The 22,111-nt window shown below is 50.9% G+C and overlaps 1 protein-coding gene across 4 annotated transcripts in view; it reads right to left on the bottom strand.

The window, feature by feature from the left end:
• The window catches only part of ANKS1A (ankyrin repeat and sterile alpha motif domain containing 1A), a 188,399-nt gene that overhangs the window by 52,389 nt on the left and 113,899 nt on the right, over positions 1–22,111 (bottom strand). For all 4 annotated transcript variants that reach the window (XM_036248247.1, XM_036248246.1, XM_036248248.1 and 1 more), the window contains one exon: positions 13,382–13,971. In XM_036248247.1, the coding sequence (XP_036104140.1) occupies positions 13,382–13,971 (590 nt within the window). The remainder of the gene's footprint in view (positions 1–13,381; positions 13,972–22,111) is intronic.

The raw sequence follows: 22,111 nt of genomic DNA, 5'->3' as shown, positions 1-22,111 counted from the left end.
CCGGTGCCATGCCACAGGTAAAATCTCATCACAATGCACACCGTGGTCGGCAGTGATGTCAGATGACGTCCAGAGGACCTGATGACCTGGAGGCACCCAGAGAACAGCCAGGACAGAAGCAGGGGGAGGACAAGCCACCTGAGGAGAGCGAGACGGAACTGGGGTGCCTGGCAAGGAAACAGGAGGGTTTTAGGGCGGGAGGACGTGAGCGCAGTTCAAGCGTCAACAACGGTAAGACAGTGTACATGACCCAGACGTCAGAGCCAGGCTGATGCGGTGGAGTCACAGATTTCAGCTGGAAATGAGAAAGCGTGTCCATGACTTCACACAAGTAGCAGTGGACAGCAGGAGTTTCCAAGCAAAAGCTGGAAGGTCACTTAAGAACATGGAAGTCATTGTTCATAAGGCAGCTGGAAGACAAGGCAGCGCAGACTCCTTGATTAGAGGACCTGCTGGCCATCACCCGTCATCCTGCAGGTCCCCAAGGAACCCACCAGTCCTCCTCGGGCCAGCAGCAGGGAGACATGCTTCCAGCCTTAACAGTGAAAAGGGAAACCTAGGCTTCTCTGGAGTTCCCTCTCCCAAGTTTCCGTCCTTTATAACCACAGACAACATTGTTCCTGGAGTTGGGGGGTGGGAGGGAGTGAAATAGTGCTGTAATCATTTGGATTCAAACAAGCGGAACTGAAAAGTAACTGCTAATTAACACCCAAACAAAAATTCGACTCACCTATATTCTAAACACAATCTCACTGACTTAGAAGATGTATCTCCAACGGGCTTTCTTCGTTTATCAACTCCAACACCTTCAGTCAGTCATGCCAGCCCTCAAAACTTTAGTTTCTTCACCTTGCGGATGGAACATATAACGGTACGACACTACCACACAAGTGAAATTCGCTAAGCGAGAACTTAAATGCCCCCCACACAAAGGTGCACGTGTGGGGCAGTGACATGAATGACTGGATGGGTCCCCTCGCAGTGTGCGTGTTATCAAACCACCTCGCGTGCACCTGACACTGTTCCTCCAAAGAGCTGGAAAGAAGTCAACAGGTGGCTTATTACTACTTAAATAGAAATAAATTCCATAAGAAACAAAGATTTAAACCTGTAAAACGAAACCATTAAAGCACCAGAATAAAAAAAAATAATAAAACAATTTTTTAAGAGTAGGGAAGGTCTTTCTAACTAGAACACAAAATCTACAACTCAGTAATAAAAAGATTGATAGATTCAATTACATAAAATTTTTAAATTTTTGCATGTTAAAAACTCATATGTCAATTTTACATCAATTAAAAATACACACACACACTAGCCTGGCTAGTGTGGCTCAGTGGTTGAGCATCGTCCTGTACACCAGGAGGTGGCTGGTTCGATTCCTGGTTGGGGAACATGCCCATGTTGCGGGCTTGACCCCCAGTAGGGAGCATGCTAGAGGCCACCTATCAATGTTTTTCTCTCATCGATGTTTCTATTTCTCTCTCCCTCTTCCTTCCTCTCTCTCTAGAAAAATAAATGAAAATACATTTAAACAAAAACTCCACAATACATACCATAAACAAAGCCAAAAGACAACTATATCACAGATAAAGGGCTAATTTCTTTAAACATAAAGAGCTTTTACAAATGCAAAGAGACTGATTCAACAATTTAAAAACACACCAAGAAAAAGGAAATGAACAAGGAAAACCCACAAAACAGTGTTTTTTAAACATAAGATGCCAACCTCACTCATAATAAAAGACACCACTTTAAAACTATACCAAGATAACATTATTGATCTGTTAACCAGAGAGATTAAAAAACTTTAACACAGCTATTCACCTCATAGCAATTTATTTTTAAATAACTTTGAATAAGGATAAGTACTGCAGCATTACTTTTAATCAGTCAATCTTAGGAACAATCAAACTGTCCATCTAGGAAAAAATTTTCAAATAGATAATAGTATATCCATACTATGGAATACTAGGAAGTATAAAAAAAAAAAAGAAAACATTTCATGTAGTTAATTAGAATGATTTTCAAAAATATTAAGTAAAAAAGGCAAGGTTTAGGAGCAGGTGCAATCTGGCAGTATTTATCTTACACAGGAAGAGACTGTACTGAAATGCTCATATGTGGACAGAATATCTCTGGAAGGACACTCGAAACACTGGGGGGAAGAACTAGGTGTCTGGGTGACACAGAGAAAGGGAGACTTTTAAAATTTTTATATTCTTTGACACCTTTAAAATTTCAGCCACATTCAGATATTATAACTTTAAAAAAATTCCCAGAGTCTAAAAATTTCATTTCCAGTTAGAAACGAAGGTTGAGACAAGTATTCCCTTCAAGAGCACAGCTCAAGACCTTGGGGTCCGGCGATTCCTACCCTGTGAGTGCACTCTCCTCCGCTGCACCTGAGCTCCATGGGTCCCCCTGTGCACGGGCCAGCCCCTGATGGGCTTCTCCAGGACCATCGCCATCTGGGCGTCAGTGAGCGATGCAAACTCAGTAGCTAACCCAGGACCGCATGTCCACTGCATGACAGACACAAGGCACTCCAGAGTTTGGGGGAGGTTCTGCTCAAAAAAACTAACCCCAAAGTGGAAAGAAACTGAAATATTTATACAAACCACACCATTTCAACTGAGTTAACAGTGGCTTCCTGGTTGTTTACATCATGACAGGCAAGAGCAGACTGTCAGACAAATTGTCGTTCATAGGCCCCTAGTGAGCCTGGGCAATTTCCCACCTGTCCAGACAGATAAACTGGCCGCCTTGGGTTATGGACAGACGGGCCTGTGGCCTGGGTCATTAGAGCTTATGAGCAAGACAGGACAGGGTGCCTGGGGAGGGCGCTTGGGTCTTCAGGCCACAGCATTTTCTCACCCACTGGCTACTCACATCGTGGCATCGAAAAGTAACATCTGTGGGGGAGAAAGCAGGAAAGGAGTCAAGGACGCCAGGCAGGGCAGGCAGCCCCCAGGAACACGGAGCTGAGGCTGGAGCGCACTGGGAGGTGCCCACAGTGGCGGGCCAGAGTTGTGTTGTTGCTGGGGTCCCAGTGAGGTCCAGATTAGTTGCTTTCCTAGGGTCTTTTTTGTTTTGATTTTGAGAGTGAGAGAAACGTCGATATTTCAACTTTATGCATTATTTATGCCTTCACTGGTGCCCTGACCAGGGATTAAACCCACAACCTTGGCATATTGGGAGTACGCTCTGCCCAGCTGAGCCACTCGGCCAGGCTGCTTTCCCAGAGTCTTATATAGCAAGAAGCCTGACCCTCACTATCTGGCCAGGTAACTGTTGGCCACTCAGACACAGCACACCTCTAGACAAACTAAGCTTCTCTGGTTCTATTCATTTCAAGGAGGAAAAAACCAGAAACATAGTTATCTTATGAGTATATAATGAAGCCAGCTTGTTTTGCTGTACCTCCCAGGGCTCCATGTGAGCCAGAGGTGATAAAAAGGAGCCGGCAGCAGGTCCCCGGGGCAGGCTGACTGGGAAGGACAGGCCAGAGGCATCAAAATGCAGGACATCCTGACACCAACCACACCTAGGCCTGCAGGCACCACCCCTTCACTGACTGGGCAACCAGAGTCCCCAGGCACAGCTGACTGAGAAACCCCCTACCCCAGCTGGACACCCAGACAGAAGGTAATTCACCCTCTGAAATAACACAAATCCCCTGCCCCCCACATGGGCATGTATGCACAGAAAGACACTCTCCATACCTGGTGTCTAGAAGCTCCCTCTGCACAGACCCCCTGAGTCCACCCAGGGTCAGAGAATGTCAGACTACCAGCACCTCACACTCTAACAGGTTGCAATGACCTGTTTATGACCTGTAGGCTTGGACCTAAGGGGAGCAAGGTGCCTTTCAGGGCATCAGCACCCTGCTGTGTTCTGGGTTCTGACACCCAGACCCACCTGCCTGCACTCCCTGAGCATCTAGTCGCTGTCCTCCTCACACGGGATCTGTTTCCCAGATTCCTGGCCATCTTCTGGTCTCAGTAATTGTTTTCCCCTTTCCCCTTGCCTTATAATCCTGGTTTTTAGATTTGACTGCGGATCTCAGTATGTGAGGCCCCCATGGAAATGCATCTCCTCAGACAATGACCTGCACCCAACCCTCCACCAGAACCCACGCAATGGTCCTTGCCCGGTGTGACAAGGACAATGACCAAGTCTGAGAACCTCTCAGAAATTCAGATTCCATTCTAGCTCAATTGCTTAAAAATATATGTGTGCTTGTAAGTCGGATATCATGTATGCACTTGACTTTGTATGTGTTTATGTTAAAAAAGTCCCCTAAAACAGCTTAGTAGGAAAAAAATTAGGGGGAAAAAACCAACATGAGAAAAGAAGCAACAATGGCAAAAGAGAAAGGAAGGAAGTTAAGGTAGAAGTAATAAGGTACATTTGTAAGGCAATGGGAGTTAAAACTGAATCTCAAGTTTCTCAGAGGAAGCAGCTCAGCAGTGGCCCCAGCCCTGCCCTGCCCCCACCCCAGGTGAGTTCGCTCGCCTGGTCTCCCTGGTGGCCCCTCTGGACTGTGGCCCCGCTTCCCCCTCGCTCCATCCCTTTTCTCAGTACCACTATTCTCACTAGCACTCTCCTCAGCCAGCCGCACACGATGAGCGGACTTACTGCCTTCTGTTATGTCTCCCCCCGCCGGAACGTGAGCTCCAGGAGGCAGAGGGCTCTGCTTCGCTCACTGCTCGGCCCCAGAGCCTAGAACAACGCCTGGAACAGGCAGGTGTTCAACAAGTCAGCTGAACGAACAAGTAATTGTAATAAAAGCATACTTCAACTTGATATTACTGCCAATTATGTAAAAATACTGCCCTTTATTTCTTAAGAACAATTGTTAGAATAATATAAGATAAAGTACTATTCCCTAAATTACACACGATCCCTGTCTGCACACTACTGATGCCATCACTAGAGAAAAAGAAGAGATACAAAACCAGAACCCAAGTAGATAAAGACTGTTCTGGAAAATATTTCTGTGATTCTCAGCCTCTGTACACGCTGAAATAAAGATCAAATTCTTCTCATATATCCGCCTACATTCACTGTCACTCAAGCTTTTGGTCTGGGTGTGTGTGTGTGTGTGTGTGTGTGTGTAATGTAATTAAACAAAAAAGGAGAAAAAGGAAATCCTCATCTTGCTAGCAATTGCACAAATACCACGACCCCCCTCGGTGCTCAAAGGTGTCTTGCTGACCAGTCTGTTTATGAAAGGACAGATGGGCCGCCTGTGGGGAGGAGCCCCGTTCTGCAGAACATGTAAACGGAAGAATGGTAAACAGAGCAAACAAACAGTCCCTCTGGTGGAGAACCCCGGGGAAAGGCCGTTGGGAAAGCCTCTCTGTGATGCCGGCAGCGAAAGCAAGCACGCAAACAAAAAGGAGCACAGGAAGAATAAAGTAAAAAGACAGGAAAAAAGCATACATGAAAAGGGAAAATCAAGCAAATGGGGGGAAAACTGATTTTAAAAATAAAAAATAAATAAAAAAAGAAGCAGGGCGAGTAAAATGACAGGAACAGGAGCAAGGAGGAAATCAGAAGAAGCATGCAGAAAAAAGCACAAAAATGAGGACAGAGAGACAGACACCGGGCTCCCAGACCCTGTGATGAGAAGTGCAGAGGCAGCGGCAGGGGCACCCGGCCAGGACAGGTCCCGGACGCCACCCTGTCCAGCAAGCTGTCCAGCTAGAGGATGATGTCATCACGAGATCATCCAGAGAGGCGGGTGGGGTGGGGGTGGGGCTGGAGCACACCAGGCTCCTCATCACTAGGTCACTGCAGAGCCAGGGCTGACTCCAGCTTATTCACAAGAACATGATGTTTCTTTCTCCTGTTGGCACTGAAGCCATGGAAATGCCCATATATTTATATTTATCCAGGCCAACAAAACCACTGGGTTTATCAGACAGAAAGGCTAGGGTTGTTTATTCAGGACTGCCTATAAAATAAATGAAATTATTATTAATTTTCATTTTTATTTATTGGTTTTAAAGAAAGGGAGGAAGAGAGAGGGCAGGAGGGAGGGGGAGAGAGCGATTTTTTGTTCCACTTACTGATGCATTCATTGTTTGATTCTTGTATGTGTCCTGACTGGGTACTGAACCCAAAACTTTGGGGATTGGGATGACACTCCAAGCCAAATGAGCTACCTGACCAGGGACAGATTATTTTTAAAATACAAAAAAACAAAACAACAAAAAACCCTCAATCGTAACAAAGCACTTAAAACCAAGGGAAATTTAGAGTTTCCAGGACAAAAGCTATGACTTTAGTGTACACATGGAAGCAACGTTAACAGACACCCCAGGCTCCACTTGGTCCCCAGAGGTAGATGTCACATTCCCGCTCAGACTGAGGCAGCTCTGCTCAGCCAGCAGCCCGCTGTTTACACGGGCGAGAACAATCTGTACCGGGGCGCCAGCCGAAGGACCAGCCCCTTCACCTCCACCTCAGTGGGTCTTCTTGCACGCCCAGCCCTGAAGGGTTACAGCTGCCCAGCCTCTGTGGAGTGGGGCCAATCAGCTTTTCTCCCGATGACATCACCCTCCAGCTGGACAGCCTGCTGGAAAGGGCACCTGGCCTGGACGGCGCCCTCCCTACCGCTGCCACCCCACTGCTTACGAGAGATTCCAGAGTCCAGGGTCCCCTCAGCTACCATTTCAGAGGGAACAGAGGGAGGCACTCCTCAAGGCCTGCCGGAAAGTATCCTCAGCTTGTACACAATGCGCGGGAAGCTCGTCCTGCTTGGCACTCAGCTTCCACTCGTTTGATGTGTTGAAGGCTGACTGCAAAACAGATTTATCACGTCAGCCTCTAGCCAAGTTCTGAACGGCTCGGATGTTCATGCTCAGCAGACAAGCAACCCTGTGCGGTTTTCTTTCAGAGGCCAATCCCCTTCAAAGGCAGGTATGTGAGAGGCCTATCTGACCCACAGACTGCGCACTCAACCCGCAATCTGATCAGAACGTTATTTTGGTTCTTACGAGATATTTGTCTCAGATGCTGAGCGCTGCGTGTGTGCCCACGGGGGCATCGGACAACATAGGCACAGAGGAGACGGCTTCCGGGGCACGCCGCTGAAACACTGACCACACTGCCAATGAACCGGTGTCTTCCTATGACTGGGAGTGGGAAAGGCTTCATGCTACACGATGAATTTCTCCCGCGTCCCAGCACACTAGATACCTACACCTTCTGGTGCATCTGCAAGTGAAGATGAAGTCACGACTTACGGGCTCAGGCTGCGCTCTCTGCTTGCTCAGAGCAGACAGAAACAGTGCTACACACGTCTGTCACTCTGGGTCCCTGCCAGAAAAGGGTGGCACCTTCGAACTGGGCAGCTGAAGGAGGTTAATAAAAATCATTACTTACATAGGTTTGGTTGGGTACAGGGACAATACAAGGGAAGGGAGCCCGTCACAGCCAGGAGCCCCAGGCAGGTTACCAGAACCCAGACAGAGCAGCTGCTGAGAGGGGGTCCCTTACAGGAGTGGTGGGCTTCAGTAGGAGCACAACCTGCCACAGTTTCCTGGGCCTCCTGAGACATGAGGACGGTAGGAGGGTGAGGAGTGCATGGAAGGGCTGACGGACATGCCCTGCACCGTACCAAACAGCTGGAGACGACACAACAAGCTAACCTATGATATAGCCAGAGAACAGAATACTACGTCTTTTAGAATGAAGATCTGAATCCAGACCCAGGTACTGCAATGTAACATATACCAACAGTCAAGCAATCAGGTAAGAAAAGCCAATAATAAATCTGTAAATACACTAAGACCCCAAGTTTGGGTATCCATCAAACGTTACGTGGTTAACTACGTGTGGGAGACGTGGTGTTCTTCCCACTCCTCACTGATGTACCAGCCTCCAGGTAGGCACAGGACTAGACAACAGGGCGCACTGACCTCATGGAGAACACAGAGTGTCCCCTGAAGCTCGGACTCAGAGATCATTTGATGCTGAGTGCTTTTATTTTTTAAAATCATCACCTGAGGATATTTTTCCATTTATCTTTAGATAGAGCGAGAGAGAGAGAGAGAGAGAGAGAGAGAGAGAGAGAGAGACATGGATGTGAGAGAGACACATCGACTGGCTGCCTCCTGCACAACCCCAGCCAGGGCCAGGGACCAAACCGCAACTGAGGTACATGCACTTGACCGGAATCGAACCTGCGACTCTTCGGTCTGTGGGCTGACACTCTAACCACTGAGCAAAACCAGCCAGGGCAATGCTGAGTGCTTTTAAAATCAAATTCTGTTATCAAAAATATAACAGAAAACAGGGAGAATGTCACTCATGGACTCTGACTCAGAGGTTTACCCTAACCAGGCTAACTTCCAGAACTCATCTTGGGGCAATTGACAAGGGCTGTGAACCACCTAAAAGGTGCAGTCTGTGTTTAGAGAAAGTGACTCACTCCTAGCCCATCAACTGTGTATGTTCCCAACTACAAAACCTCATCTCAAACAACCAATCAATCAAGCAGCCACTGCTGGCTATTACAGCAGACCCCTGACCCCTATGCTTTCAGTGGTTCTAGTTACCCGCAGTTAACCGCACCAAAGATTATTAAATGAAAAATTCCAGAAATAAACAATTCGTAAGTTTGAAACTGCACACTCACACCAAGACATATCATCATCAAAATGCAAAAGGTTAAAGACAAAGAGAAGCCCTGGCCAGTTTGGCTCAGCGGTTAGAGCGTCGGCCTGCGGTCCGGAGACACCCGGGTTCGGTTCCCGCTAAGGGCATGTACTTCGGTTGCAGTTTGTCCCCGGCCCTGGTTGGTCGTGCGGGTGGCAGCCACTCGATGTGTCCCTTCACGTCGATGTTTCTCTCTCTCTCCCACTCTATCTGTACAAAAAATGGAAAAATATCCTCGGGGTGAGGATAAAAAAACAAAACAAAACAAAGACAAAGAGAGAATCTTAAAAGCAACAAGAGAAAAGCAGTTCATTACCTACAAAGGAGCTCCCATAAGACTGTCAGCTGACTTTTCAAAACAAACTTTGCAGGCTAGATGGAGTGGGAAGAAATATTCAAAGCGGCCCTGGCCAGTTTGGCTCAGTGGTTAGAGCGTCGGCCTGCGGTCCTGAGAGACCCGGGTTCGGTTCCCGCTAGGGGCGCGTACCTCGGTTGCAGTTTGTCCCCGGCCCTGGTCGGTTGTGCGGGTGGCAGCCACTCGATGTGTTCCTTTCACATCGATGTTTCTCTCTCTCTCCCTCCCACTCTACCTGAACAAAAAATGGAAAAATGTCCTCGGGTGAGGATAAAAAAAAAAGAAATATTCAAAGCGATGAAAAGCAAGGACCTACAACCAAGATTACTCTATCCTGCAAAGCTATCATTTAAACTCGATGGACATATAAAGAGCTTCCCAGATTAAAAAAAAAGCTAAAGGAGTTCATCACCACCAAACCAGTATTATATGAAATGTTGAGGGTCTTGAAAATAAAAAAAATGGACAATAAAATGGCAATAAATATATATCTATCAACAACTGAATTTACAAACAAAATGAATAAGCAAAACAGAAACAGACTCATAGATACAGAGAACTTTTTGTTGGCTGACAGATGAGAAGGGGGTTGGAGGGATGGGTGAAAAAGGTGAAGGGATTAAGAAGTACAAGTTGGTTGCTAGACTGAAGAACCTCAAAGGGAAGGGGGGAGGGAGGGTGGGATGAGATAAACCAAAGAACTTAAATGCATATATGCATAACCAATGGACACAGACATGAGTGTGGGAAAGGAAGGAGGGGGGCGGGAGAAGAGGGTCAATAGGGGGAATAGGGGAGGACATCTGTCATACATTCAACAGTAAAGATAAGTTTTAAAAAAACTGCTCACTGTTCTGAGTAGCATGATACAGTTTCACACTATCACACTCCATCCCACCAAGGACATGAACCATCCCTCTTCCAGTGACTCCAGTTGTACTCACTACCCACCTACTGGCCACTTAACAGCCGTCTCGGTATCTGACTGACATTCATGGTAACACAGTGCTTGTGTTCAAGTCACCCTTATCTTACTTACTCATGGCCCCAAAGAGCAACAGTGTTGATGCCGGCGACTCGCATGCCAGAGGGAAGCCATGAAGTGCTTCCTCTACGTGCACAGGTTGAGGACAGCACAGTAAGACATTTTGAGAGACAGAGAAAGACACTACTTCACATAACTTATATTACAGTATATTGTTACAGTTGTTTTATTTTATCTATCTATCCATCCATCCATCCTCACCGGAGTTTTTGCATTTATCTTCAGATAGAGCAGGAGGGAGATGGGGGGAAAAGAGAGAGAGAAACATCAACGTGAGAGAGACACATCGACTGGCTGCCACCCACACGACCCCAACCGGGGCTGGGGACAAAATGCAACTGATGTATGTGCCCTTAGCGGGAACTGAACCCGGGACTCTCTGGTTTGTGGGCCAACACTCTAACTGCTGAGCCAAGCTGGCCAGGGACTATTTTATTTTTAGTTATTGTTACTAATCTCTTACTGTGCCTAGTTTATAAATTAAGCTTCATCATAGGTAGGTATGTATAGGAAGAAACTGTGTGTGTAACACAGAGGTCATTAGCAGCCACAGTGTCAGGTCTCCACTGGGGGTGCTGGAATGTACCCCTCATGGATGAGTAGGGGACTGCAGTACGTAGAACACTTCTGAAAAGTAAACATCAGAGAGGGCTGCACATTTCTCCATAACCTCTCTTCTTCTCTCAGGGAGTTATGCAGAAAGGGGGGGGGGGGGTTGCCCTACTCTGGCAGTCTGGGCAGGCTCTCTGGGTCTGGGTGGGGCAGAGGCACCCAGGAGGTCCTGAGTTGAGGGGCTTGAACTTGACTGCTTCCCACTCACTCCACCACATTGGACCAGCCCTACACACTTTGCCATCGCAAGGTCTGAAGACACCCAGGCCTCACATTGCATTTTCCAAAGCTCCAGGCACAATAACAATCTACCATGTACGCAGTACTTGTCACACTGGGGCCTGAGCTAGGCATGGTTTAATCTGTAAAAACAACTCAGACTCACACTTGACTGCCTCTACTTTGTAAGCAGGGGTAACGACACTGAGGCCCCAGGTGGAGTCGATGGCGCTGGCTCAACGCTGGATCTGCTGACTCTGGCCAGAGCCTGTGGACTACCCTGCACTGCCTCCCAGGAGGGGCCAGCTCACAGGCACCACTCATCCCGTACTGGGGTCACAGCCGCAGCCTTGCAGCAGCCCTCCCCACCTCCCGGGGATCCAGTGACCAAGAGAAAGACCATCAAGCACAAGACACACAAGCAGCCTTGAGGCACTGGGCAGGGGCAGGGTGGGGAGCAGCCGGTACCTGATGTGCTCCTCTACGAAACTCTACCAAAGTCCCGGGAAACACTTCTGAAGTTTCTCTTTAGAGACCCAGAAAAACCAAGTATAATATGACTCCAACGCTGAAGGGCTACACATAAAGGGCCCTGTTAATGTGTACTATGCAAGCAAAGCTGGATCTTCTCTATTCTTTCCAATAAAACCTCAGTTGCCTTCTATTTTCTCAAATTTAAAACGTAACGGTACTTCTGGGACGCACTGCGAATGGGCCTAAGACACCCTGAACGGTCCCTGGGTTCACTGTATCCACCTGCAAAGGAAACGTCAGCATATGACCTTCCTCTCATGCAGATGCCGAGAGACAACTGGTCTATTAGTCCAACAGCCAACTTCCATAGCTGGGCAGTGCCTTGGTGAGCTGTTTCTCCTCCAGGAGGAGACGGCGGTGCCCACAGACTGCCTGGCAACGCTGCCCGTTAACAGAGCAGGAGCATCCGCGAAGGACCCGCTGACCAGCACTGCTGACCTCTCGGGGAGAGGGATGCTCAGGAGGTGGAGCCAGAGAAGAGGTGATGAATGCGCTGGACCGGCAGCGCTGTCTTCCAGCCACTGGAAGGACTCTGATGGTGCCTTGATACCAAACCAAATACTCATTTCTCAGCCTCAAGTTCAAGGCCCTCTCATGATCTGGTCCCAATCTCATTTTCTACTTCTTTTTCTTTTTTTGTTAATACTCATCTGAGGATATTTTTTCCATTGACTGTTTAGATAAGTGGAAGGGATGGGGGAGAGAGAAATATCCATGTACAAGAGACAGTGAGTGGCCACCTCCCACGTGTGCTCCTGCGACGTTTTCCTCGCCGCCCTCCTGCGGCACAGGGCACTCGTCCTCCTCACAGGCTGCCCACGCCCTGCTTGGCTGCCGTGAGCACGACCATGACGACAAAGGCAGAGACCACACGCCTGCATGCATGTGCTGTGCACGGTCCTGAGGCCTGAGCTGCGCGCCGCCCGGCTCCCTTCAGTGGACTGCACCGGGCACAGGCTCACTGCACACGGCTCCACCATCGGGAAGGCTGCCCACAAACCATCCCAAACCCCATCGTATTAGAGATAGGAGTGCTGCAGGAACTGCCCTGCTCTGTTCCCACACGGGAAAGGGACCAGCTGTGGTTCACATAACTTTGCAGTTGCAACCAGAATAGAGCTGGGCCAGGCATCCAGCGTACAGACTGTTCAATGGACGTGTCAGCTGTACTGCCCCCCCGCCTCGAGCTAAATTCATCTCCTGCAAGTGCTCCCGGGAGCCAGACCCAGTCCACGTCAAGGCAGCCCTTGAACACTCCCTGGGTGCTTACCAACCTCTGAGAAACATTCTTCTGCCCAGCAAGACATGCCACAGGTCACAGAGAAATATTCGGGCATATATTTCCAATTATTCCATAACAGTGCTGTGAGGGAAACCTGGCTCACACACTCTGAATGTTCTCCCCTCACTAACCTCTCCGCTTCCTGAACCCCTCGCCCTCGCCTGCCTGCCTGGGAGAGGCCTCGGTCTTCCAGGGGACACAGCAGGAGAAACCTTGGCGTGGGGAAGAGCAGAGTCCCCGTTCAGCCGCTTCTCCCGAAGCCCAGCCCCTCCCTCCGCCCTTCTAGCTAAGCCGGGCCTCTGCCCTCCCGCAGACTCCAGGAAGGACTCAGCTTTCCCTAAGCATCTTCAGGAAGAGCATGACCCCCTCCGGTGGGGCTGATGGGATCTAGTATTTCCAAATGTCCCTGCTGTGGGAACTGCCCCTCTGCCATGCTGTGCCGGGCTCCACCCTCCCATCCAACCTTGAACAGACCTGTTCTGAGGTCCAAGCAGGAAGACCTGCCCGGCTACTTGGGGCTCGCTGCCCTCGCAGCTGTCAGAACCAGTGGCCACAGTGCAGGAGCCAGGAGCAGCCCTGGCCCCCTCCCGGCCCTGGGTGTCGCGCCCAGGGGAGCTGTGGTGGGTTGGGGCCAGCCACTCGCTGTGACGTCACGCAGCCTTACCTCATCCCACTCCGAGGCAAAGGAGGGCGACTTCTCCAGCCTCTTCTTCCCAATGCTGCAGTTGGACAGGGACTCACTCCGGCTCCCCATTGCAGCGTCCTCCGTGGGTGAGCAGGTCAGGAGATCAGAGTCAGACTTGGACAAGCTACGGCTAAGTTTGAGTTCAGCTTTGGGTCTGCTGGTGGGAGGGACTCGGCTTCTGGCCCCGCTCCGGTCTCCTTCTTCCTCGGCACCACCAGGGTGTGGAGATGCTGTGTGAGTCAAAGTTTCGGGGTGCGATTGGCTGTTGGTGGTAGGCAGGCCTGCTGGGTAGCCTCCTCTCTTACTCTGGTCCAGGACACTGGGCGGAGGGCCTCCGGGAGTACGCACACCCGTCTCCTCCAGCTGCATGCTGGCCTCGTGGCAGGTGCCCTGCGCCGGGGACCCCTCGGGAGGGCTCTGGCCAGTGGCAGAGAGCAGCTGGAAAGGGTCCTGCCCCACCTCACACACGGGGGAGGAGCCGTGGAGGAGACCCGAGAACTGCTCTGGGACCTGCCCGTCCTGTCCCTCCGCAGAGTCCTGGCTCCGGCTGCCGCTGCTCCGCCTGTGGTCTTGAAGTGGACGGAGAGAGAGAGAAATACAAAATTAAACGTGGCAAAAGTCAACAAAGTTCCAGTGCAGCGAGCATACGGCAGAGCAGAGGAATTCAAACACAGAGGGAAGGAGCGAGAAACTGGATGGGCTGGGGAGAGGGCGAGGGAGAGGAGAGAGGAAGGAAGAAAACAGTTTCGTATTGTTCTTAATGCTCAATTTGTACCCAAAGTCAGAGCATTTATGAAATTCCAAACACTGGCCTGATGAATGCTCTCTGGCAGCCTTCCCTGTTGCTGGGTTTCTGTTAATATTAACGACCAGACCTTCTATATAAGGCGAGAAGTGCTAACGTACCCTGCAGAGAGGACGCCGCGAGGCGAGTGCGCGAACGCGGGGTGAGAGTGAGCGAGCGCGCCAAGCAGCAAGTGTGAGCAGGGACAGGAACATCTGATCCGCTCCCATAAAGGCCAAAGTGTTGTTCAGAGCCGCCAGCCCGCCCCGCCCTCTGGCAAGCCGCGCGGAGGGAAATGAAAGAGGTCATGATCCACAACCTGTAGCTTCTGGAATTCCTTCGCTGAAAGTAAAAAACAAGCGGCAGAGAAATGAGGCTTCCTTCCTGGGGTGGGTGGGGTGGGGAGCGGGCTGGTGCAGCCCCACCCTCCCCCTTCCTTCCGCAGGGAGTGCAGGCTCTGCTTCTTCTGAGACGTGCACATCTCCCCCTTCCAAAGCCTCCCAGCTGCTCCTATTTGTTTAAGTTTAACCTTCGGTGATCCACTGAAAATAAGACGGTCTAATCTGTCAATGCCAAGAGACATCTGCAGCTCCCCGACTTCCCTCACATCCCAGAAATCTGACACTACCAGCTCAGGAGGCCAACTGCTACTGTGCCCTCCCCCAGGCTATCAAATACCTCTGCCCTGAAGTAGCATAGAAACTGACCAAATCAGAACCCAACATCGGTCTCACACTGGACACCCAAGGGGCTCGCCCGGCATGGACTCGGACCCATTAAGAGAGTTTAACCCATGCGGCAGGTAGAAGACAACCCTGGTCCAGTCCCAGCTCATGGGCAAGGCTGGTCTTTCACTGCATTTTCTCCGTAAGCTATGGCACGTATACCAACTGCTCCCCTCGTCTGCCCAAAGCTCCCAAGAGCTGTCCATGAAGTCCGAGAACCTTATATCTGAAAGGGTCGAGCTCAACTCTTCACGGATGAGAAGCGCAGGCCTCAGGAGGAGCCCCGCTCCCCGGCTGTGCTGTTCCAAGCCGTGCGGCTGGGCACTGAGTGCATCTTGCGGGGCTCCAATATCTAAAGTAAGTAGGTTGGGCTGCAGGGCCTTCAAAATCCCTTCTGTGTTACGATGGAGATGAGAATCCAAGCATCCCCCATACCGTGAGGGCAGACGTCCCCCTCCGCAGGGGCTGCAGAGCCCTGCCTGGGAACCTGCACAGCACCCACTCTCCCTCATCAGCTTCCCGTGGCCCCGAGGCTGCTCCTTGAAGCTCAGTGCCAACCCTGAACAGGGCAGTCAGAGGGGGCACTTCGTCAAACTGCACCACCACAGCCGCCGCTGCCCATGCAGGATGCTGGTGTGCCACGGCGCCCTTCTTCCACACAGCCTTTAAGGAAGGGTCCCAACAACAGCTCTCACACCGAGCCTGTCACCCTGAGGTCTGGGCGGGGATGTGGTTCCGTTCACCCCACCCTCTCGAGAAGAACAGTTCAGTCTCCACTTCTGTTCAGCTTTGGCAAGTCTGCAGGGCTGCGGAGGGGCAGCCGCTTCACTCCCTTCTCCAGCTCTGACTATACAGCCCACAGGTAAGAACTTGGGCATCTCCTTCCTCAAAACGCGACTGAATCAGGACTTCACACCCTAACTCACCACCCTGCTCCCCGAAGGCCAGGCACAGAGCACGGGACAAGCACTAACAACCTGTACCATCCCCGGGGAGAAGAAACGCCACAAACACGGAGTTCCGCCCAGCTGCGCTCAGGGCCACGAGCACGCAGGAGCACTGCCGCCGGAACGAAGCTGCCCGGTGCCGTGGCTCGGTGGGCCACAGGGAGGACACGTGACCGGCCAGAGGCCCAGGCCCACTGCACGCCTGGAAGAGGACGTGGGGAGAGCCAACCAAGCTGTACTCTGCCATCTCTGGGACCGTATCCGAAAGGCCCCTTCCTGCAGAGCCTGGCCCAGGGGCACCTGCCCAACTGCAGGGGTACAGGGGCGCAGGCTCCTGTTTCTCTGCATCAGTCTAGCTTCTTACTGAATCATTTGGGGGAGGGGTGTGAGGGGTGTGAGTCCAACAACAAAAGAAAAACACCCTCGTCCAGAATCGGGAGCCAGCAGGGCTCGCACCGCGTGGGCCTCAGACCAGGCCCCAGAGCATGCTCTGCCTGCTGCCTTGGGAGCCAACAATGGGGCCCTGTGTCACAGCCGCCGTCCGAGAGAGCCTTCCACGAAGAAAGACAGACTGACGCCAAGAGCTCAACACCAGAGCGATGCCAGCGCAAGGAAGTGGGCGGAGAGAGAAATGGAAACTTATGGAAGGAGGAACTATGTGAGGAGGAAGAATCCCACCAGAGACACTTTGTGGAGGGTCTCTCACAATGACACCCTGGGACGGACACCGCGGTATTTAAAAAGGGTGATCGAAGAGCCTCAGGACCGTATATAAGGCGGTTTCTCTTCCCATAAAAAGCTACACTCAAGCCTACACTAGATTTCCTGGCAACTCAACGGGCAGGGAGAGATCTCCTCAAAGGTCCCTCCCTTCCGTAAGGTCAGGGTGACATTAGGTCTTAGGGACAAGGTGATAACTCAATGTCCTGATCAAGAGCCAGAGCTTAGCAAATTATTTAACTCTGTGCCCAGTCTTCCCGTGCATTATTCGGAAATCTCTGTACTACTTACTTCACAGGACTGTTGTGGGAATTAAATTACACATGTAAAGCATTTAGAACCACGCCTGGCCCACGCTAGCTCTCCACAGATGTCAGCAATTGCACTGCCTTCCGCACAGGATCCATTATAACATGTTTTGCTCACAGACGAGACCAACGACTTCTCTGTTCCTCTCCAGGACCATCAAAGACAATGTACATGACAAGTACAAACACCCGTGACAACATTATCCTAACCGCTCTGGACAGCGGGAGGGGACAGAGGCAATGAAGTGAGACCCGAGACAGGCCCTGACCACCCATCCCATCAATAAGCACATGCGAAATGCCAGCCTTTGGGGGCACCAAGGGAAGTAAGATGAAGACACTGTGTCTGCTCAGAGGCTTCCCAGCCACTGGACAAGACAAGCACACACAGAAATGACGAGCATTCAAGGCAAAACTGAAGAGAGGCTTTAAGAAAAGCATAAGCCAAACGCACAGTGAGCAGAACTGGGAGGCTTCTCGGAGGAGGCAGCCTTTGAGCTGGGCATGAAGGAGAAGAAAAGCCTCGACAGGCTGGGAGAGAAGTGGAAATACGTCAGAAAACGCAGAGCACGCCTCGTGTGGGGTCTCCAGGACTTGAGGACTCACAGAAGACAACCCTCAGGCCTGAGGCCTTCCTTCCCACTGGGACTCAGGGTGCTCCCACCTTTGGAATCACAAGGCTCCCAGCCCTCCGCCCACACTGCCCTCCCCACAGGGCGCGCTCAGCTGTCTGCTGACCAGGACACACCAGCGTGCGAATTCCCAGCCCTCCAACTTGTGATCCTAATTCATTCTTTTCCCTTGTGAGCTGCTGAAGCAAGGGGTCTTCTGTGCTGCATTTTAATTACTACTCTGATCCATGGGGACCTCAAGGGCTTTTGAATAATAACATTTTAACATTTCCCATTCTTCGTCACCCCTGCCCATTTCAATCAGGGCTGTAAAATGCAACTCATATGAGGACTCGCTAAGCCAAACGGGCCCTGAGGCCTGGAGGAGAGCGCGGGGGTGTGCCACTCTTCCAGACGGCACGCTGTCTGTCCCGGCTGTCTGTCCCGTTCGGCTGGAGCTTCCAGTGCCAGAGTCACTGCTGTGAGCGCCAGAAGCCAGGGGGCTCCCGAGAGCGCAGGGCTGCTCTGCAGGGCGGCAGGGCTTCCCTCCGGGTCCGGGAGGGACTGCCGAGGTTGTGCAGACACTGGCTGCACTGGACCTGAGCAGACGAGAAGACTGAGTCCGTTCTGACTCGAGGCAACCAGAGACACCGAACAAGAGGCCATTTGTAGTCCCAGCTCTGTGCCGTGTTTGCTCTGGGCGTTTTTTTTTTTTATTTTTTTGTTTTTAAATGAATGGCTGGCTGCATTCTCCAGGACTCGAGATTGTGTGGTTTGAATCTGTGACTGGACGACCTACGTTTCCTGAAAGCTCCCTGATGGTAAGAATGTGAATAGCAGCAGTGCTCTGGGTGAAATGATTTGACCTCATGGCTAAAGAGGCTTTGGATCCAGCCAACAAGGGCTTAAGGCCCAGCTCTAACACCTAAGTTCTTCCTCTTCTACTAAACAGGGACAGAAATAGGCCCTCCCAGAAGGTCTGACCTAATCCGTGTAAATGAACTCAGCACGTGGCACCCAGAGGCACTCAGAAAATGGGAGCTGCCGCCTTTTCCATTCCCACCCACTTCCAACGGCTCTTCACGCGAACACTGCACCCAGAGGCGGTTCCTTTCCCCTGGCCCTGCAGACAGGTTTCTTCGAAGTGGCCCTGTAAACCAGGCAGAATAAAGCCCACACGCGGGGGCAGGTCCAGCAGCCTTGAAGTCTGGTTCAGGTGACGCTAACAGCAGCACAGTGATCGGCACCATCTCCACCACTGCAGCACCCACAGGGGCAGCTCAGCTTCGGGACCCCTGCCTCGGTCCTGATGACGTCACATCTCTGCCACTTCCTCAACACTTCCTGAGTCTGCACGCTGCCTCTTGTTGGACCTGTGGCCCCTCAGACTTCCCCACTCAACACACCAGCGCTGCCTGGATCGGTCTGCGGCCAGCCATGACATTTGTGCCTGATTTAATAGCACACTTGTCTCCCCTGCTGCCTTGACTCCCTGCCAGTTCCAACAGTGGGTATGCACAGCCACCTGCTTTCTCTTCTCTCGTTGCCAGAGCGTTGAGCCGAATACAGAAGCAACTGACTTAGTCCTCTACCCGTGCATCTAACTCAGCTGCTTCCAACAGCTTCGGTGCCCAAGGCACGAGTTAGTCTGTGCCAGACACTGCTAAGTAACTTCCTTTTTAATGGTCACAGCCACCATGAAGTAAGACTCTGTATTCCTATTTTACACACAGAAAATGAAGCTTAAACGATGTTAAGTGACTTCAAGGTCACCAGCCAGTGAGCAGTAGAACAAGAATCCAAAAGCAAGCCTGCCCACCAGACCCAGCCACCTTCGCTCATCTCAAGAACTTGATGTCACCGTAAGAGCGATTCCTCATCTCTTCCGCTCTTCAAACTCTCGTCTTTCCCACAGCACTATATACACCTAGAAGATACCACACGGATTTCCTCAGAAGCCTGCGATCAAAATTCCTTAACCACGCTCAACACTACATCAACATGTGGGGACAATTTCATCTCTCCCCACCTGTCTGAGAAGTACAGTCGAAGATGTACTAATGGCCTCCTAATTGTCTACCTTTTTCTAGCCTTCCTTCCAGCTCGTTCTGCTTTATTTGGCTCTGTTTACTGCATGTCCCCCTCTTCCTTGGATATGGGATTTACCAGATTGGCTCACAGACACCTAGAATAAAGACTCCATTTCCCATCTTCGCTGCAGCAGGTGCAGCCACATTGACCACATCTGGCCAATGGGTTATAAGTGAAAGTGGTCTGTGCACCCTTTGAGGACTGTCTTCAACAGAGTGCCTCTTCTCCCTGGTCTTCCTTCCTGTGCTGACAGCTTGCACTTGAAGTCACCCTGAGCCATGTGATGGCAGAAGGAGACTGGGCCCGGGACTGTCACGCACAAGCCCTGGCTGCTTACTTCTGGACTTCTACCTTGTTTAAACCCGTCACTGTGGGGTCTGCTTCACTGCCAGCCTTGTCTGCCAAGACGTCAACCTGGCTGCCCTGCTCAGTGTCTTTCCTCTCGTGCCCCTTACAGAAGATCCATTCTTGGCGTCTTCAATCTCTCTCGTCTTCTCCTCTAGAGCTGATTATCGTTTGTTAACCATCACCTCAACTTGGATAATTCACGGATCTGCTTTTCTAATCTGGACATCGCTCTTGAACATCATACCCATATTTCTAAGTGTTTACAGAATATCTCTACCTGGATGTTCTCCAGGTACCTGAAATACCTCAAACTCACATTCACAACTGCACTTAACATCTTTCCTCAGACATGTCCCTCCTTCAAGCCCCGATTTCTGTCAGTCACGCAGTACTGTCCCAATGGACCAGCTCAAACCTCAGAACCATCCTCAGTACCCTCTCCTCCCCATTTCCCTGCCAGTCCTCCTCAATCCCTCTGCCATGCACACCCTCCTTCCTATCACTTCGGACTGTCCCCTAGTCTGGGCTCTAATTTCCTTTTAAGTGGTCCCTTGAAGACTCTTTGCTTCAGGATATCCTTACCTCCAGTCTCTCCCACCTGCAATCTAAGAGGCCACAATTATTCATAGTTAAAGCATGGCTCCTACCCTGTCACCTCATGTAAAGCTTCCACAACACGACACTGTCTCTGGAATAAAGGCTGACATCTGAGATCCAACACTCCCTGACCAGCTCTTTGTTCCGGCCGCACTGTTCTTAGGTTTCCCAGACCCTCCGACCGTGCTGTGTCGCCTCCCACCGCGCACTGCTGTGCATGCCATGCCATGCCATGCCCTCCGCCGGGAACGCCATCTCCTGCCTCCTAACTCTGCCTATCAAGTAGAACTCTTGATTCTGGGGTACAACTCAAATGCCACCTCTCTCATAAAGCCATCCCTGATCTCTTACACTGACATAATGTACCCCTCTTTTGAACTCTAAAACTACTTTGATACCACGTTCTGTGAATTTAACACATTCTGCCCTTGTACCTGTGTCTTGTGTGCACATCTGTAAATACATGGCTGCTGACACACTTGGCGAAGACTATTTAGATGTATATTTCACAGGGCTTGGACTTGTTTTATAATGGAAAGAAAGGCCAACTATTCCAACTCGGAGATATAAACTGAGAGCAGGATGGCGCACAGCGGGGCCCCGGGCAGGGGCTCCCCTAGCAAGGAGGCCAGAGCAGAGGAGCCGCTGAAGATGAAGCACCAGCAGTAAACGGTCTCGTTTACATTTTTTGCCTTTTGGCAACACACCCAAACTTACTCCTTGGACTCTACCGGGGACAGCTAGCCTGGACTCCCAGTAGAGATTGGATTGAACACACGTATCTAATTCACCGTCTTCCGGGTGTCTTACTCAACCAACAGTGAGGTGGGACTGCCGATGGACACGCAACCGAGGGTCCCAGGCCTGCGAAGGGACGCGCCAGGACTCACACTGTACAACTCCCCACTGGCGACTGTGGATGTGGGAGCAGAGGGAGAAGCTAACATGAGTTTCCTCCCCCTCCTCACAAGAGGGTAAGGTCTTTACCCTCACGCACAGACTTCACCCACACCTGCATGCACAGCTCTCAGGAACACTGGCTTCATCGCCTAGCGCACCCAGCAGGTCCCGAGCCAAGTGGACCTGAGCGTTGTCAGCGGTGCTGCAGAAAAACACCATGGAGAACAATGACCTTCAGAGCCCTTGGCTACTTTCCCATTTGCTACCAAACTTGGAAATCTCTCCACTGTGTCTCTGAGTGGTAGGACCAGAATGTCCAGTTGGCAAAGAGTTAAACACTAAAGAGAAAAAAATGACTAGGCTACAGCAAACAGGAAACACTGCTAGTCCTGCACAGTGATTTCAGAAGACTTCCTCCACGTTGGAAACAATTTAAATAGAGCAATACCTAGTTGGATAAAAGTGTCATAAAACCACCTGGGCCTAGTGCCTTTTTAGGGGGTTTTCGGCTTCATGGATCCTGATGGAGCTTTCTACTTCTGTCAGTTTTTGTCATATCTAAGACACAAATGGCATTTCTGGGTGGGGACATTCTTCGCTGTGAAGGACTGTCCTGCGTAGTTTAAGATGCTTAGTATTCCTGAAAGCCAGGAGAAACCCCACCTCAGGCAGTCACTG

Source organism: Molossus molossus, unplaced genomic scaffold (genome assembly GCF_014108415.1).
Source record: "Molossus molossus isolate mMolMol1 unplaced genomic scaffold, mMolMol1.p scaffold_m16_p_8, whole genome shotgun sequence".
Classification (NCBI taxonomy): Eukaryota; Metazoa; Chordata; class Mammalia; order Chiroptera; family Molossidae; genus Molossus; species Molossus molossus.
The sequence above is the reverse complement of the archived record's forward strand: the minus strand, read 5'-3'. Positions and strand labels throughout refer to the sequence as shown.